The sequence below is a fragment of the Procambarus clarkii genome, chromosome 9 (genome assembly GCF_040958095.1).
Source record: "Procambarus clarkii isolate CNS0578487 chromosome 9, FALCON_Pclarkii_2.0, whole genome shotgun sequence".
NCBI lineage: Eukaryota > Metazoa > Arthropoda > Malacostraca > Decapoda > Cambaridae > Procambarus > Procambarus clarkii.
Window position 1 is genome coordinate 21013027 of NC_091158.1, and position 20102 is coordinate 21033128.

The window sequence follows — 20102 nt, forward strand, 5'->3', positions numbered from 1 at the left end:
CCGTGGCTAGTGTCAGGGAGTGTGTGTTAGGTAAGCATTAAGGACAGGGATGTTCCCGCCGCTTCTCCAGTGTTTGAGCAGCATTCCTTGTCGGCGCCCCGCCAACGTTTTTGTTAAGGGTAAATACCGAGGGGGAAGAAAGGCGGCAACGAATGCGCAATCACATTGTTTTGGCAGTGTACTTTATTCCTTATTTAATGATCAACATTTGTGATTCTGTGCTCGATATGCGAAAAAGAAAGCGTGCGTGTGTGCGCGCGTGTGTGTGTGTGTGTGTGTGCCGGTGCGAGGGAGGTGTAAACATGGGTCTGACAGAGAGACAAAAGTTACTCGGCTTGCCAGAGATGGGAGGTACTAATGTTTACAGAAACATCACAGCGTCTCGTTGTAACCGCTCACTTCATCTCTCATGCACCAAACCCGTCCTGTGAGTGGTGCTGGGAGGCGTCACAGGCACATAATGGCTCAGGAACTGCACCCAAAAATTCATTTAGCGTTGATGAGCTAATTACAGAGTTACCACACATACTGTTACGGTCACTATGGACCAGTAACCGGGTTCTTGATGGATGAACCTCGTTTATAGTATCCTACCCCAAGTCGGTAGTACGCTCTCAAGAATTGGCTATATAGTGCAATAATGGAAAGGAGGGATGAACAACACACAGAGTTCCCTTCACCAATATATTTACACTTTCAACGTTAAAATATAATAGATTATTATTACACTTATTTACAGAAGTGTCACTTTCACACAGGACACCAAAAGCGCGCACACATGCAGTGTTCACAAACCCCAGTGTTTACACCAGTACCTTGCCCACGCGTACTGGGAAACACTGGCGAGTTCACCTTTCACGTGGGCTGTTACTGATTTACGTGGCGCGTGTACTGGGGCCCCCAGCCTGGTGCTGGCGGTGGGTTTAAGTAGGTTCTCCCGATGTTAGGCGGTGTGCGAGAGTGGCTGGCGTGGGTCCAGTGCCAGAGTTACGGACGTCTGAAAGGCGTCTCCCTCACTGGGGTGTGACACGTGTCAAATATTTTGGAGAGCTCGAGGAGTTGTCGTCGGGCTTTGCAGACTTTTAACGCATTTAACAAAAAAAAAAACAGAATAAACAATATCTTGAGAATCGTCGTATTAACTTGAAACTGTCAACACTGACTCGTATATACGATCATAACGCTACGGTTATTTGGACAGTGTCCACCAATTTCAAGTGTTTGGTCAAATATTTGTATTTGATTATATATAGTCATAATATGGCCCGGGCCATTTTTTATAATATTCATAATATTGTTTGTATTGTGAGGTCTGCCAGGCATAGGGACTAGGGATACCTCCCTTCACCAGCTATAATGTAAAGATGACAAGGTAGCCGAAGCCGCTGTCTCCCGGATGGTCCATGGAGAACTCTGCCTACTTCTCCGTGACTTGTCTTGAGGCTACTTTATTTCTCCCGGCAGCGGTCAGCGAAGGAAGGTCAACTGCGGCCCAAGCACTCTCCGATAGGTCTCTGGGCTGGTTTGTTCCTTGACCTACTGGAGAATGTGCGGGAGACAGCATGCTAGGTTGACGCACTGTCATCTAATAGTTGGAGGGAGTGTCCGTCCCGTGATGATTGTGGGGTTCCCGTCAGCCTAAGGTGCTCGCTGGCTCGCTCTCCAGTCTTCATATTCCTTGTTAGGTAGCTGCATTACTTTTATTGCCATAGTATCTTATTATATTTAACCGTGTCATACCTTACTTGCTGGACTGCTTGTTGCAGTTAGTTACCTGATGGTATTCGTGTTGGTATGTTGACCTCGTTATTATGGTTCTGGGGGTATTTTATGAATTCTTTTCGGTACTAAGAGATGACATTCTCTGTTGTTTCTCCTGTGCTAACCTAGTTGTATTTGCGGGGATTATCCTGCGGCTCTTGGGTTCCGCCTCTTAGATAGTCTAGACTCAAAGGGACCTATTTGAACTCGTGCATAAAGTTTGCTTCTACTAATGTGCTTTTATTTTCGCTTTGAAGTTCTGTTTTATCTCTTTGATTTACTATTTTTTTTGCTGTTTTTGTGTAACCTCGGCCTGGTGTAACACGCACTTGTCTCTCCCTGCTGTTATTGTGGTGACCATGTTGTTGTGACCATGTTGTTGTGACCATGTTGTTGTGACCATGTTGTTGTGACCATGTTGTTGTGACCATGTTGTGGTGACCATGTCTCCTGTTTGTCTCCGATCCGCCAATTCAGGACTTTTAGTCTGGAAAATCCCTGGATATTTTCCAGCTTTGTATGTAGTTGAAAAGATGATGAATGATGACAGTGATGACTAACTCAATGATGACACTGCATACTAATGTATAGCTCTCACATACGTGGTGTACAGTGTCCAAGATGACTCCCTGTTGAGAGTTCTGAAGACAATCCTTATGTTTAACAATTTAACACAGTTAATACAAAGAGATCCAATTAGAAACAGACCACTGGTTTCAACCGATGTAACAAGAGAGCAGTACATAGTACATGAACATCATAACAGCATGAACAGGCCACGTGGAGGATGAACATCCCACAGGCGCCAGTCAGGCGACGGCAGACAATGTAAAAGTTACACCTCTGTATAAGTTAGCCATAGAGTCAGGTCAACGGTCATCGAATCACAAAGAGGTCAGAATTGATGCCGTCATGGTAATCTTCAGGGATTAACCCCTAAACAACAAATGCAAAACCCTCATGTTCAGCTGAGGAGCAGGAGATCAGGAGAGTCAGTTGAGTGGGCACAGCCCAGTAGGGAGGTGTGTGTGGACTCTGGGAAAGAACATCATCTCCAGGGAAACTGTGGAACAACATACGAGTAAGTACGGCTCTCTTGTACTAAAGCACCTCATTCAGTACCCTTGGCCTCTAGTAGGGAATATAGTTAGGGAGTGTCTTATTTAATTATTTCAAATAAAGTCCGATATTAAGTGTTATTAAATGTGTATTAATGGTTCCTTGCTTTAGTGATATTGGGCCTACCGTCCCCTTTGCCCTAGTGACCTAGTGCTCTTAATTATTCAGTACTCCTCCCCCCGTTCGTCTTCCGTGTTGAGGTATTAGTGTTGGTGTGTCCCGCCTTATTCTTGTGTACACTATAGTTCCCAAGTGGTCAGGATTATTCGAGTGTCAGGCCAGGATCCTTGTACCGTTCAATTGTCCCCTACACCTGTCCTGGTAGGTTACTCCATCGGCAAGACCTACGACTCTCACTCCGGTCCCCTGTCCGGTAACTCAGGGTGGTGGCAGCGTCACTCGGTAACTCATACGATAGGTTGTGACTACGATTATCTCTATCTTTCTGTCTCACTCTCCCTCACTAGTGTCTCACTCTCCCTCGCCCTCACTCGCTCTCGTTCTCCCTCCCTTGCTCTCGTTCTCGCTCTCTCTCTCTCTCCTCTCGCTCTGCCTCCCGCTTCCTCTCTCTCTCCTTCCTCTGTGTACTGGTTTACGTCTTCGTATGACGGCCCGAGTGTTAACATCTTATATGATCGGTATAGCATCTGTTATTACCATAGAAAGAGCGGAGATTGCACGGTTAGCTCAGTGGTAGTAGCGGAGTGCGCGGTCGAGATAGATACAAGGCGAGGTATCACAATCAGGGTCATTACACCGAGACTGTTTATGTGGAGCTTATCAAGGTACAGAGATGTGGGTTTACAAATGTCCAGTTTGTAAAAGGTGTTAATTACTGTGTATTATGTCACAACCAGCCTCGTGTCTTCACCACTCCTCCTTTGAACATTTTGTTTATAATACAAGTTATACGAATCAATGTTTTCGTAACATTTAACCCAAAGTTTGTGCATTTTGTTCCGTTGGATGGAACTTGTTTGCCTGTAATGTTAAAATACTTATTGCAAATTATCCTTTATTAAGCTGATGGCACTCAGGCGACCCTTGTCACGGTCCAGTCACCACCCTGATGGCACTCTGGTCACCCTTGTCACGGCCCCGAAGGTACTGGACTTGGCGTGAGTTCCTACTGTATCCGGACGTATATTAGTCCGAGCATTGCTACATGCACTCCAAACCTGCACCTCTGGAGAACATTGACGTCCGGTCAGTAGTCCACTAATCTCACGGAGTTGGTCTTATGGCGGGTGTGGTGGCCAGGTGGAACTTTGGCAACCAGTAGTCAAGACGTTGGTGGTGGTGGGGAGGGCAGGTTGGGAGGGGGTGGGGGTGAAGGAAGTTCTGGAGGAGCAATGACGGAAGTGCCAACTGGTCCGCTCCATCACGAGACTTCCTGGTGGACCTGGGGGAGGGCCAGGGCGCCCAGCCTCCTTCTGTATATCTACGGGAAGTGAGGCGTGAGAGAGCTGGGAAAATGGAGGAGTGAGAAACAAGACCACACACACACACACACACACACACACACACACACACACACACACACACACACACACACACACACACACACACACACACACACACACACACACTGTACAGATTCAGGAATCTGTACACCAGTTGATTGACAGTCGAGACCAAAGAGCCGAAGCTCAACGCAAGCACACTTAGGTGAGTACACATGCCAGTAGTAGGTAGAAATGTTGTCTTATAAGGTATTAAATATGTTATTTTATAACACAAGGATCCGGACAAATTGAAGGAAGAGAGAAACAGTAGTTCAAGCACCAGCACAGGTGAGTGACGGAGGTGACGCCTGATGGACGGGACTGTGTCGTGAGACAAGGTGGTGTGAGACGCGTGTCCACCACACCCTACCAGGTGTACCGACGCACAGAAGCCATATATAAAAAAACTGGATCGGTTTAATAGATATTGAAAGTCAAAGATGGAAAAACAACAAAATTGAATCAGTATAGGAAGAGGCCAAACCCACAGACCTACCAACACTACCAAACAAACGAACAGCTACACAGCGGTGAGAAGAGACAAAGAAACTTTGCAAAAATGAATAGTGGACAAATGTAAAGCAGAATCCGGCCTATTCTCTTCATGTATAAAAATCAAATTGCAAGTGAAATACAAAATCCAGCAGGGAGAGACTCTGAGACTGATGGCAAGATGTGGAACACAAACAGTTTCAAAGAGTGTTCGTGCCGGATGAGACTTTTAGCGAATCAACCTTAATATCGACTACTGAACGTAACTTAGAATATATAGACGTGTCCAGAGACGAGGTGGAAAAGCTGCTCATGGAGCTGGACAGAAACAAAGCAGCTGGGACAGCTGCAGCCTCAGGGTCGATACTAAGAAAATGCGAATTCAATACTAGCGCCCCGCTGCAGAGAACTTCCAAGCATCTTTCCTAGCAACAGGCCTCAGTCCCTACCCTGGGCCAGCAGGCCTCAGCCTCCCCCAGCCTGGGCCAGCAGGCCTCAGCCTTCCCCAGCCTGGGCCAGCTGGCCTCAGCCCCCCTCCCCCAGCCTGGGCCAGCAGGCCTCAGCCCCCCTCCCCCAGCCTGGGCCAGCAGGCTTCAGCCCCCCTCCCCCAGCCTGGGCCAGCAGGCCTCAGCCTCCCCCAGCCTGGGCCAGCAGGCCTCAGCCTCCCCCAGCCTGGGCCAGCAGGCCTCAGCCTTCCCCAGCCTGGGCCAGCTGGCCTCAGCCCCCCTCCCCCAGCCTGGGCCAGCAGGCCTCAGCCCCCCTCCCCCAGCCTGGGCCAGCAGGCTTCAGCCCCCCTCCCCCAGCCTGGGCCAGCAGGCCTCAGCCTCCCCCAGCCTGGGCCAGCAGGCCTCAGCCTCCCCCAGCCTGGGCCAGCAGGCCTCAGCCTCCCCCAGCCTGGGCCAGCAGGCCTGAGCGACAAGCCAAGCGTGGCTCGCCACCAGAGCCACTCAGTCCGACCCTGACAGCAAAAAACACTCTATGGACATAGCTTTACGAGTCATTAACCTTTTATACACGATTCCCGAGCTGCAGTTTGTTGGATTGTGGGGCAGTATTCTCTGCCAATAGGCAGGGCGCAGTACATTACGAGGGTCGCCGATTGGCTGAGAGGCACGTGTGGAGGGGACCTCGCCCCGCTCACCCCAGATTAAGCCAGCAAGTTCCATTTAATATAATGTTTGCCGTCGGCTCCCAATGTCTCGCGCCAATCACCTCCGTATTATTGAGGGTCTCGCCTCCACACCCCGGCTGGCTTGGTCACGCGCGCCTGCACACACACTAAATTAACTATCAACTCCACACACCGCAACTGGAAACTTGTGACAATCACGAAAACAAAAGAATGTGAGGTTCGAAGCCGAAGGTGAGAGATAGAGAGAGAGAGAGAGAGAGAGAGAGGGAGAGGGAGAGGAGGAGGGGGGGGGCGCAGGCGTTAATTGTGTGAGTGTGTCTGGAAGCTGTTCGCTCCAGAGTCATCTCAGTGGTCACAGGGAATAAACTGTCATCAGTAAGAGTGGCTTTCAAGGTTTGGTGGTCCCTGTTTAAGGAAATTTCACCCGTGTCACAATTCCTCTCCTAAATCAGCCAGAAGGGACAGTAAACAAGGCAGGGGTAACCTGACGACCCAATTGTCTGCTATGATGCCAGTGCCACGTGGCCCAGCAGACCAGCTACTAACACCTCTCATCTCCACCATGAACAATCGTACGATGCCCATCATCTACAAGTCAGTCCCTGATCAGACAGTCCCCAGGCCAGGCTGTGGGATTAGAATAACTGTTAAAATCATCAAGGTAAACAGGTAACAATTTGACTATAAATGTCAAAATTTCTCATACTGTGTGAATGACAGTGTGGGTGGAACAGTGGCCACAGCAGACGATACTTATTGAACTTCTCCACTTCGTGGCATAAGTCACTGCATGAATAAGTTATCAGCTGCAGTGATGGTTTACACTGTTGGTCGTGCCTTTGGGTGATTGCCATAGCCTGCAAACACTGGCAATCTCTGATTCCGTCATTCTTCACTATGATGCAGTATGATGGAGCCATTAACGACTATACATAATATAGTCGTTAATGGAGCAGCGTGTGAATAAAGCATGATAATTGGCTGCAACATACCACAGAGGAGTATGCTTGATATCTTGTAATTGGATATCTACTTTATCGATCTAGTCAATTTCATCCCACAAACTCGTTCATACGAGGATGCCTGTACTCTGACCTTGCCTCTAATGTTTAATTCTACCGCTCTGAGTGTCACAAGGCTGAGGTCAGCGAAGGTGACCCCTACCAGCCCCCTACACCGTGGGGTGGGGGGGGGGGGGTCAGACCTTAGGTCAGGGTGAGTGTAGATTTTGTGGCAAATGATAAAGTTTATATCTTGGAAATAATATTTGAAGATCCATTAAGAGACATCTCACAACTTGACAGCTGACCGTCTAACTCATGCAAGACGGTCACATGTCAGCAGATTGACTGGCTGTTACTTTCTCAAGATCACTGCACCATCCGCGATCATTAAGTCTTAAGAACTTAAGCAATGGCTAAATAAGAGCCTTAGCTGACACGTGGCGCCATCTTTACTCTAAACCATGTACATATGACATATATGTAATAAAGCAAATGCTGGGGCATGCTCAAGAATAAATTAGGATAAAAAATAAGTTTTTAGCCCGTAAGAAACATGTTTTCTCTGATCCTGTTGAACCCCCTCACACAAAACAGAGTGCCTGTCTGACTCTCTTTATATAAACACCCCACAAAGTCATCTCCACCCCCCCCCCCCCCGCGCGCGCGCACACACACAAGTCATCTCTCTTCCTCTCCCACCCCGACCTCGGGTCCTCCACCTGCAAATTGTGTCTAATCTTTCCTCACAGAAGACCCAGGTAACTGTAAATTAGGGCAACCCGTATGGGACAAGTGCCGTGTCCCTCGCTGCCCGCCCGTGGCTCTGTGGTGTCGTTGTCAGCTATACGATCACATGAGTACTGCACCAGGGGGCAGGGACAGGGACGAGGCGGCAGGGGCAGGGACGGGGCGGCAGGGGCAGGGACGGGGCGGCAGGGGCAGGGACGGGGACGGGGCGGTAGGGGTGGTGGAGGCGGCTGCAGCAGCCGTACCAACAAGGTGGAGCAGGGGGCCAGGTATGCTTTCAGAACGGTAATGACCATCCGTATTTGTCTTCACCCCCCCCCCCATGGTACACTCCACGTTCACTTAACAGTATCTCCATGTTAATGGCTCTTCTCTGTACTGCCTATTTGTGCCCACACCGTCGAGCTTTACCTCATGGGCCATGCCTTTCCAGCCTTCGGTATTTCAATGCAATGGCTCCTCACACATTTTTACCATATTTTCTCTTAAAATTATGAATGGAGATTCTACAATCCTTCCCCCCCCCCTCGTCCCATCCCAAATCCTTATCCTGATCCCGTCCAAGTGCTACATTGTCGTAAGCGCCGCTTTCTTCTGATAGTTCCCTTCCCTTCTACAACCTGCTCGTTTAGTTCATTTTATTTCCCCACAACTCTCACACTAAACTACAACTCTCTAACATCTCTTGACTCATCTGCTTCTCGAGCTTCTAACAATTCCCCTTTATTCTACTGATAGTAATTGTGACGGCTCTTTGTCAATCTGTCACTGACCGTAAGTATTTCATACGGGGCCTATAGCTCTCTCTCTCTCTGAGAGAGAGAGAGAGAGAGAGGGAGAGCGAGCCCTCAGAGAGAGGGAGGGAGAGGGAGAGGGAGAGGGAGAGGGGGGATACCATTCCGTATGGGGCCACTCCTGGACCCAACCCACTATGGGTGATCACATCCAAAGTGTGCCTTTTACTCCCCCAAAGTAGACTAGTGTTTCTCCACCGTCGGTGAGAGGCAGACGGAGGGGAGTGAGGAGAGGGGAACTAATGAGGACGAAGGCGGAAGGAAAGAGTGAGGAAGGAAACGGGAGAACAGAGGGAGAGAGGAGGGGCCCCGTCCCTCACAATTCCTCACGGTTCTCTCTCACATCACTTCCTCAGCCTCTTTAACTCTCAATATTTTTACTCTATTCTTCTTCCCTCTACACTCTCCCTCTCCTCCCCTCTACAGTACTCTACCACTCATCTCCCTCATCACCTGTTCTCCCCTCACACAGGTTCTCATTCTCGCTTCCTCCTTCCCTTTGCTCTCCTCTTCCAATCCCTTTCTGCTCTTTATCTTCTTCTATCTTTCAGGAGAATGTATCAATCCAACCCCAAAGACTCAGTCATCAGTGTTCATGGCTGTCATTCAAGATTGGAATTTTCTCAAATATAAATTAACATCATTATATCTTAACATTGTGCATAAATAGGAGTAGACTAGTTTAGGTGTGGGTGATTATTTGCGTCTGAAGCATTAACACAAATGCGAATCGAACAGAGGTCGTCACCGAAGAGAAATGTTCGAACGTCATCAAGTGTGAGTGGTGTGCAAAGCGTTCTTCATTCATAAACATGGAGCTTGGCGGCTGCATGGAATTAACATTGGTCTGTGTAGATGAGGACAGGCTGGTGACAGACATGGTAACTCTGAAAACACACAAATTTGGCGGTAAAACAGTTTAATATTATACTTAATCACTCATTGGTCTCCCTCCCAATTAGCAATAAAAGACTTGATGGGTGTTTGATGTCATTTTTAATCACGGTCATATACACTGGGATCATCTAGCGGACATAAACAATATATAAAGTTGTTGTTGTTGATGAATTCGTCTTTGGGGTTGGCCGCTGGATGGAACGAACATAACCTGAGGACGGGGGGCAAACAGGGAAATTGGGAATAAACTCTGTATGCAGGGGGCATTTTTGCCTTCTAAAGCGAACCTCTTGGTAACTATTATGCAACCCGTCCTCGACTCGAGTCCATTACATCCAGCGGTCGATCCCACAGACGCGTTAATAAATTTTTACATGTTCTTCATTCAAAACGAGAATTTTCTCAAATATAAATTGATATTATACTATATTAGCATATTGTGCATATATAGGCATGGGTTAGGTTAGGTGTTTAGGTTCTGTTGAAGATTATTTGTATTTGTAGTACGTGGGTGAAGCATTTACAGCGCCGTGGTTCGAACAAAATTCATCAGTGAAGCACTTGTTCCGGAAGTGTTCGAACGTCATCAGTTGAGTCGTGTGTAAACCGTTTTCATTCATAAACAACTGGGGTTTGGCGGGTGCATGGAATGACTTTTGGGTCTTTGTTTGGAGGACGGGCTGATATTATGACGTAGTCATTTGGTTGTCGTCACTGTAAGGATCATATACGGTTCTCTCATTGATGGAGAGGAAATTTGATTATTTTTTCTAAACAATAAAAAACATCATGAAGTTGGGAAAAACCATTTGAAAATATAAAAGAATATGAACGAAGAAAAGTCCTGCAGTCAGCTGCTGCGCTTGGTAAGCTGGGCATTGTGGGAAATTGTCATCTCAATCTAATAGACTCTAAAGGAAACGTTTAAGCTCATAGAGTATATTTTGAAATTGGATTTTCCTCGCCACAAACCCTCAACAATATTCATTTTATGATATAACTCATTTGTATCTGCTTTATAATTATTTGTATTTAGTTGAGAGTAGTGAAGGTGTGTGTACTCGTCCAGAAGTACTTGCTGGGCCCAGAGCGCCGTCTTCCCAACGCTCTTAGTTTAATGCAATGACTCTTCTTGCGCTCTTACCTTATTTACATTCATTTTTTATATATAGTTAAATTCAGTGACTTCTGCGCCTAAGTTATTCCACTTATTGGCAGTTATAACACGAAAAAAGTTCTTTCTTACATTTGTACAACTCGTTTGTCTCAACAGTTTCCATCTATGACCCTTTGGTCAGCTGTTCCTAGCTTTGAACAATGCTGCTCTCTTTACTTTGTCAATTTTCCTTAGAACATTTTATGTCATTGTTTCCCTATTTCTCTTTCCCTGTATTTGATTGCTGCCGCCGGAGGCGGTTAGTTTATTGTGCATCCCATAGTCATCCTGTGAGCGGTAGCGCAAAAACAAAAATGCAGTGGGCACAAAAGGTCCTAATCAGACCTCAGCGGAAATCTTTACTCTAGTGTGGGAAGGTCCAGTTCCACCAGTCTTTCCTCGTAGCTCAAACTCTTGAGAGAGAGAGAGAGAGAGAGAGAGAGAGAGAGAGAGAGAGAGAGAGAGAGAGAGAGAGAGAGAGAGAGAGAGAGAGAGGGGGGGGGGGGGAAGGGGGTGAAAGGAAGGTTAGGTGGGTAGGTACTGGGTTGAAGGGAGGGCGGCATGGAGGGAGGGAGGAAGGGAGAGGGAAGGAAGGAGTGAGATGGCCATTAGGTCGATTAGCTAGAAGGATGAGGAGAGTGCGGGAACATTGTTTACATTGAGGAGGTTGTGGACACTGCCCGGGGTGGGACTGTGGGCGGGCAACCAGAGCTTCTTGCCTCCCTACGCTCACTGATTAACAACTCGCTGGGACTGCTACACTCAACCCTCCAATGTCACTTGTCAACCAGGAGCTACATGACGGCAGAGAGGTGGGGGGGGGGGGGGCAGAGGGCCAGGAATTAGCACCTTAGTGTGAGAAGAAACGAGAGTGTGTCACTTTGAAAATGGTATAGCAGATACAATATAGACAAAACCCAGACTACTTCACTGTCATATGAGGAGGAAAACAGTGAAAGAATAGGTAATGAAACTAGAGGACAAGGGAGGACATGCTAGCATAGAATGATATGGATGCGTGTGTGGAAGGAACTCGCCAAGAGATATTGCAAGAGGTTTTTATACAAAGAGCATAGGGAAGTGCCTGAACTAAGACTGTCAAACCAAGCAGCACTTGAGCACTTACCTGAGGTAAGGAGGCCTCTGCTGGGACTAGACACGACTAAAGCTTTTGGATCAGACAAAATTTCGCCATGGATACCAAAGGTATCAGAAGAACTAAAGAAAAGTGGAAGAAAGTAGATGTTCCAATATAGAAGACGGGAGATAAGACAGGAGGTACTAAGCTACAGGCCAGTGTCTAACTTGTATACCTTGCACAGTTATGGAGAGGACCGTGAGGAAGAGGCACGTAGCACATCTGGAGCGAAGGAACTTCATGACACCACCAGCACAAGTTCAGGGAATGTAAATCTGGTCTCACAAACTTCACAATATTACACACAGACAGACAGACAGGCCGGCCAATGATGAACTCGCATCTGTGGAGAATTAGTTAGCGTGGTTAAGAATGGAGCGGAGGTGAGGAGAGTCATTAGTGGTATTGGCGGGCCGCTGCTCTGAGCTAATCACGCCAGCACCGCCACTCACACCTCATTTAATCAAGTAAAAGTGAGGTTAAGGCGGGCGGGTTTGGGTGGCCTCGGGCCTTCTATGTAGAATTTGGTGCGTGGAGTCGTAACGCCGTTGATGACGTCATCACTGGGTAAGGGACCGGCGTTATTATGGATTTATGAGAAAACGAGGCTGTTAGGTCAAGTCTAAATGAGGCGGACCATCGCCTGCTTCAATATTATGTGTTCCCTGTCGTTACTGTTACTTTATTGGCTAAGTTCATCACCGTCGTAGCTGTTTATTGCCATGTTACTGACGCCAGCACACTGTGAGGCTCCCCGCTGACGCCAGCACACTTTGAGGCTCCCCGCTGACGCCAGCACACTGTGAGGCTCTCTACCCTGACGCCAGCACTGTGAGGCTCTCTACCTTGACGCCAGCACACTGTGAGGCTCTCTACCCTGACGCCAGCACACTGTGAGGCTCTCTACCCTGACGCCAGCACACTGTGAGGCTCTCTACCCTGACGCCAGCACACTGTGAGGCTCTCTACCCTGACGCCAGCACACTGTGAGGCTCTCTACCCTGACGCCAGCACACTGTGAGGCTCTCTACCCTGACGCCAGCACACTGTGAGGCTCTACCCTGACGCCAGCACTGTGAGGCGCTCTACCCTGACGCCAGCACACTGTGAGGCTCTCCCCTGACGCCAGCACTGTGAGGCTCTCTAACGTTGATTGCTTCAAACGAAACATTATTTGGGTTTATCACAGATGTCCCCCCCTTGAGTACCCTTGAAATGATTTCGGGGCTTCGGGTTTCGGTCCTCGACCAGGCCTCCTCGTTGCTGGACTGGTCAACTAGGCTGTTGGACGCGGCTGCTCACAGCCTAGTTTGTCTGGTATCCTTTGGAGGTGTTCGTCCAGTTCTCTCTTGAACACTGTGAGGGGTTGGCCAGTTATGTCCCTTATGTGTAGTGGAAGCGTGTTGAACAATCTCGGGCCTCTGATGTTGATAAAGTTCTCTCTCAGAGTACCTGTTGCACCTCTGCTTCTTAACGGGGGTATTCTGCACATCCTGCCATGCCTTCTGGTCTCATGTGATGTTATTTGTGTGTGCAGGTTTGGGACCAGCCCCTCTAATATTTTCCACGTGTAAATTATTATGTATCTCTCCCGCCTGATTTAGATACATATACAGATTTAGGCATTTAAGTCGGTCCCAATAGTTTAGGTGTTTTACGCTCCCCCACCCCAACCAGTTGGGCTGGACGGTAGAGCGACGGTCTCGCTTCATGCAGGTCGGCGTTCAATCCCCGACCGTCCAAGTGGTTGGCACCATTCTTTCACCCCGTCCCATCTCAAATAATTATCCTGACCCCTTCCCTGCGCTATATAGTCGTGATGGCTTGGCGCTTCCTCCTGATAGTTCCGTCCACCCAATCATATGTGTTCGTATAATACATGTTTACACCATGTTGGTGGCGACGGAGTACAGCGGGTGGTGACTGTTACAGGTTGCTGGGGATGAACAGTGCACAGATGCAGAGTTCGGCAGAGTTGGCGCCCCACAGGTATCGCGAGGAGTGCAACAACCTCACCTACCTCGTGGCCAAGCAGAAGCAGCTGTGTCGCCTCTCCCAGAACGTCCTTAAGGTTAGTGCTACAGGCGGGGGTGACAAGTCAGGCGGGGGTGACAACCCAGGCGGGGGGGGGGGTGACAAGCCAGGCAGAGAGAGGGACTCTCAGCAGGACCCAAAGAGATGGAAGGTGAAGGGAGCACTAAGAATAAAGGTAACACCTCCCAGTTAAGTAAAGTGACACACACACACACACACACACACACACGCTGCGTGAACTGCACCTCACGTCGCTGGAAGAAAGAAGAGCTTGGAGAGACATGATCACCACATAATTCTCAGGGAAATTGACAGGGTAGACAAGGATGGATTATTTAACACGGGTGATACACGCTCAAGGGGACACAGGGGGAAGTTGAGTACCTAAATGAGCCACAGACACATTAGAAAGAAGTTTTCCAGTGTCAGAGTAGTTAGTAAATGGAATGCAATAGGAAGTAATGTGGTGGGGGCTGACTCCATACAGTTTCAAATGTAGATATGACGGAGCCCAGTAGGCTCAGGAATCTGTACACCAGTAGATTGACGGTTGAAAGGCGGGATCAAAGAGCCGAAGCTCAGCCCCCCGCAAGCACAACTTGGTGAGTACACAGTGACTGAGAGGGTGAGAGACACAGACTCAGTAGTGAAGCAGGCTCTAAGTTACAGCAGCCAGGACAGGGATGGGGAGGTGTCCGGCCTGGTCACTTTACTGCCACACTCACACATGAACCCATATGACATCACACATCACACGCCTCTCACACCCCCTTACAACCCCACACGCCCCCTTACAACCCCAGACGCCCCCTTACAATCCCAGACGCCCCCTTGTAACCCCTTAAGTCAAGTATGATAATACATACGTGTGTCGGTGGTATTGGCACTGGTCCCAGTTCTCTCGGTCTCATAAAATTACCGACAGATCTTGTACTAGTTGCTCGTCTGTATCCACAGTTGGTAATTTTAGGCGTAGGTTATGTTAGGTGTTGAGGTTCTGTTGGTAAACTTGTATTTGTAGTATGTGGGTGAACAACCCGTACTTAGACCAAGCGGTCGACCATTCCATCCAGCGGTCGACCCCCAAAGACGAAGTTTTAACATGCTGTTCATTCAAATTAGGAATTTGAATGACCAGGGTGGGGGCCCAGGCGGCCAAGTAGTTACGGTGATCCCTCACCTGATGCTCATTAATAACCTCTCCCACCCCCCCCCTCTCCCCGACACTCATCATGTAAGACAGGCTTTGTTGCGGCGGTAAATATGCACCGCGGCGCTGTACCGGCCACCCACCCTCTCCCTCCTGTGGTGGTGGGCAGCTGGGGTGGCCATTGTGCGTGTGGTGGGCAGCTGAGGTGGCTAGTGTGCGTGTGGTGGGCAGCTGAGGTGGCTAGTGTGCGTGTGGTGGGTCAAGAACTAGCTACGTGATGCTAAAAGTCCCCATCACACAGGTTGGTTAGTCATATAGGGTAATATGATCAAAAGTCTACACTGGCAAACTCTGGGTGCATTATGAGGATATCGTCAAGAACACAAAAGTGAATATAGTAATTGCAAGGCTCCAGGTACCTCATGCCGGGGTTCTGACTCTGAATGGTCTAATAACTGGGTATTCAGTGATGTAGTGTGGGAGATCATGCTGCAGTTCCTGCTCGCAGAGTTTGTACCTGGAGTGCTCAGGATTGGGAGCTCCGTCACCTGTAGCCACCTGCAACAAGTAACGGTAACCCAACCTGATCCTGGCAACCAAAAGTTTTATTATTATTATTAATACATTAGGTACATCTGCATTTGTGCAGCTACCGTAGACTGTATGAAGGGGAGTACAGTGTGTCAAAAAGCTAGCTACGTGATGCTAAAAAAATCCCCATCACACAGGATGGTTAGTCATACAGAGGCACGTGATGGTCAGTCTGCACTGGCAGACTCCGGAAGCATTTTGAGGATATCATCAACACAAGATTGAATAAGGTAGCAGTGGTAATAAAAGTCCCCATCTCGCAGGATGGTTTGTCATACAGGGCCATATGTTTAGTAGCCTGCACTGGCAAATTTTGGGTACACTGTGAGGATATCTTCAAGAATACGAGAGTGAATAAAGTAATTGCAAAGCTCCAGGTACCTCATGCCAACTGGTCTGAAAGGTCTAATAACTGGGTATTCAGTGATGTAGTGCGGGAGATCGTGCCGTAGTTCCTGCTCACAAAGTTTGCAACTGGAGTGCTCAGGATTGGGAGACCCGTCACCTGCAGCCACCTGCCACAGGTAACGGTAACCCAACCTGATCCTTGCAACCACTGTGTCGCACAGTCTAGTGGACGTTTTGTTATACCCATAGATAAAGGTTTCAGATCTGAACAAATCATAGCTTTTTATACTAGTACTTTCAGGTCGTTGGGAGTCAGTAATTTCTTTCCTATAAAAAGGTTTTAACGCTTGAGGATAAACTCTCTGGACTTACCCCTTCCGGTTTTATATTAAAATTACTTAAAACTGGTTTCCCAAGAGAATACACTTCCCAACTTCGAGAGAGTGAGAGAGAGTGAGAGAGAGTGAGAGAGAGTGAGAGAGTGTGAGTGTGTCAGACCACGAAGGAAGCATTAAGACAGGAATAAGTTCTGAAGATGTAGTATTGTATTAAATATGAAAGTACTAGAGGAAATTCCTGTCTTAATCCTTCCTTTTGTGGTTTGACACTGTCACATTGTTCATCACGTGTTAATTTTCGTGATTTACACACACACAATATTATATATATATATATATATATATATATATATATATATATATATATATATATATATATATATAAATAAATATACATACATACATACATACCCCAACACAATATTCCCCAGAACAAAAAAAAATACCATATTGACTCTGCTTATATTATGAAATTCAAAAAAAGGTCATGGCGATAATCTATTTGTCTTGAAGTCATCCCTTACACACACAGCCTCTCGCTGCCTTCATCCTCCCAGCTCCACAAACCCCATTCCCAGAGCATCTACAGCCTCCTGCTCCCACACTCCCTACACCTCTTCCCATTTTACCTTTCCTTGCCTCCAAAACTAAGGATTTCTGCCAGAGTTTCTCAGCCAATCCAGTTAGTATCCGGTCTAAGACTGCTGGCGTGTTGTGTTGTGAGTGTAGGTGTTTGTAACTACAGACTGTGAGCCAGGGAGCCAGGATGGGCATCACAGAGTGCCAGCACCAGTTCAACATGCACCGCTGGAACTGCTCCACCTTCACCAACTCTCCCTACGTCTTCGGTCACCTCCTCCGCATCAGTAAGTTGAATGCTTGTCTTGTTAGCTGCTTGTGCCTTGTTTCATCACACACATGTTGGGCTACTTGTAGCGTGTTGCACCACTTGTCGCATGTTGGGCTACTTGTAGCGTGTTGCACCACTTGTCGCATGTTGGGCTACTTGTAGCGTGTTGGGCCACCTGTAGCGTGTTGGGCTACTTGTAGCGTGTTGGTCTACTTGTAGCGTGTTGGGCTACTTGTAGCGTGTTGGGCTACTTGTAGCGTGTTGGGCTACTTGTAGCGTGTTGGGCTACTTGTAGCGTGTAGGGCCACTTGTCGCATGTTGGGCTACTTGTAGCATGTTTTCCCACTTGTAGCATGCTGTTATTCCTTTCGTCCTCCTTGCCTGGATAGTTACTCAAAGTTTACTGATATTTATTACATGTTTATTATGCAGTTGTAGAGAAAGTATTTAGCCTTGTCGGGACACTATATAAATTGACCACTAAAGACTTGTGGTCTAGTTTTTGAACTACTTAGTCTTTAAAAGATTGATATATACATTAAGCTAGTTAAACAGTTTAAAGATTGTAACTTGCTTAGTTAAACGAATTTTGGGGTTCAGTTCCCGAGCCCATAATGTGCCTCTGTAAGCTTTTCAATTACTGCCCACGGGATGGGTATGGGATCCACCACCACCCATAAGATGGGTATGAGGTCCATTATGACCATATGATTTGTATAGGGGTCTACAACTACCACAGGATGTTTATGGGATTCACCCATAGGATGGATATAGGGTCTACTATCACTCATAGGATGGGTTTGGGGAGCATAAAATGAAAAAAATATGGTATAGATGAAAATAAATATGGTACACACTCACCCCAGAGACTGAAAGATGTATTCATGTATTCGAGAAACAGTTGGGTTAGGACAAGCCCGGGTAGGGTTAACAGGCAGGGTTGCTGGATGTAGGAGCGGGGGCCAGTTACTTTGAGGTGGTTCTAAGAATCAAATTTCTCGTATCCCGGTCTCTAAACTAGGCTTTGCTACAAACACTGGTGCCATCATTATGGCTATGGTTTCTCTGAGGTGAATATATTTTGCAGTTTAGAACAAATATGAAACTGCAAGTTTCCACCCAGGGAACACAAATACTGGGATCTCCCCATCTACTACAGGGACTGTCTACAGTCCCCTTGCAGTCTCCGTGGCGTAGTGATAAGATGCTCGCCTGGCGTTCCGCGAGTGCTTTGTCCAGGGTTTGTATCGTGGCCGGGGAAGATTTACTGGGCGCAAATGATTAACTGTAGCCTCTGTTTAACTCAACAGTAAAATGGGTACTTGGTTGTAAAAAAAATTCTTTGTGGGGGTCGTATTCCAGGGAACATAGGATTAAGGACTTGCCCGACATGCTACGTGTACTAGTAACTGTACAAGAATGTAAGAACTATTGTATGCATCAATAACAAAAAAAAAAATCCAACTATACCCTTCTGTAATTATAATGAGTATTCATAAATGACGATAATACAAATGATTATATTTATTATAAGTAATAATTAGTCAACACTCAAGAAACACAGAATTATATTATCACTGTTTACTGAAATCTTGACTATTGGCAGCTTATATTTAAGGAGTATTTTATTAACATGCAATATCCGGGTGGTGATGTAGTGGGTGAGGGTGAGGTGATTGTGATGGTAATGTCTGGTGTTATGATGGTAATATTGGGCAGCGTGGGAGCACCAGGTCACGGGGGGAGGGGAAGAATGGCATGCCGGGGAGATGCAAGGTACATGGGGCACCTAGAAGGGGAGGGGGAGGAGTATGTGGTACTACAGCATGGTACACCTAGGAGGGGAGAGGGGGATATGTGGTGCAGCATCATGGTACACCTAGGAAGGAAGAAAGGGGGGGGGGTTATGTGGGGCAGCAGCATGGTACAACTAGGAAGGGAAAGGGAGGTATGTGAAGGCAGCAGCATGGTAGAACTAGGGAGAGGGAGGTATGTGGGGGCATCATGGTACCCCTAGGGAGGGGGGAATATGTGGGGCAGCAGCATGGTACACCTTGGAGGGGGAATTCGAGGCATGATAAACTTTTGATCAGTGTTCATACTATAAAGATTAGACTAAATTCTAAAATCAACACAGAATTTTCAAGGAGAAGAAAATAATTTAAGGGATATCCCCCATTACATGAAAAATAAATAATCGGGAAAACCAATGACAAATTAAAGGAACTGATGGATGAACTGAGTCTACCACATGAACTCTTAATTTAGAAAATCCCAAGACGAAAGAATATTCCCTCTTGATTGAAAATATGTAAACGTCACCCATGGCATCAAGAAACAGGTGGTGGTCAGCAGAAAACTACAGTAAGGTATATACCAATCAAACCAACCTCACACATCTGCAAACTCATGGAAAACTTCAAGGGAGGAAACTATTCATCAACTCACAACATAAATTTTTTTTAAAAGCATCACAACATGGTTTTCACAAATATAAATTTTGCCTAACAAACCTCACAATTCTGGAAATCATAACCAATTATAACAGTCTTCCTATAGATGTATTGCACATGGACTTCTCTAACAATTTTGATAAGGTACACATAAAAACTGGCACAGAATTTGAAAGCACATTGAATAAGTGGTAAACTACTAGAATGGATAAGATAGTGGTTAAAACAAAGAAAGCAGAGTCATCTTAAACAGAAGAAAATTTGCCTGGAAAAATGTTGCAAGTGGAGAACCATAGCCTCCATTTTAGACACAACCATTTTTGTAAGGTAAATCAATGACATAAATGACAAACCCAGTACTTGTGTAAATGTATTATTTAACCTAAATTATGAACCACATTTTCAAATTTTCAGATGATACAAAGATCCATGGTAAAGTGGAAAGTGAAAATGCTGACGAGGTAAAATGATTCTACCATGTAATTGTAGAAAGTTAAAAAAGTACTACACGTACAGTACTTAAAAAGGATGATGGGTTGAGCATAGAGACCTCACCTACACAAGGAAATTACCTTGTAAAATGATCAGTGAAG

At 46.9% G+C, this 20102-nt stretch overlaps 1 protein-coding gene across 4 annotated transcripts in view; it reads left to right on the forward strand.

The window, feature by feature from the left end:
* LOC123766179 (protein Wnt-5b) overlaps window positions 1-20102 on the forward strand; it is a 99293-nt gene that overhangs the window by 65999 nt on the left and 13192 nt on the right. For all 4 annotated transcript variants that reach the window (XM_045755113.2, XM_069321277.1, XM_069321275.1 and 1 more), the window contains exons 3-4: window positions 13678-13816; window positions 16952-17072. In XM_045755113.2, coding sequence (XP_045611069.1) covers window positions 13678-13816; window positions 16952-17072 — 260 coding nt within the window. The remainder of the gene's footprint in view (window positions 1-13677; window positions 13817-16951; window positions 17073-20102) is intronic.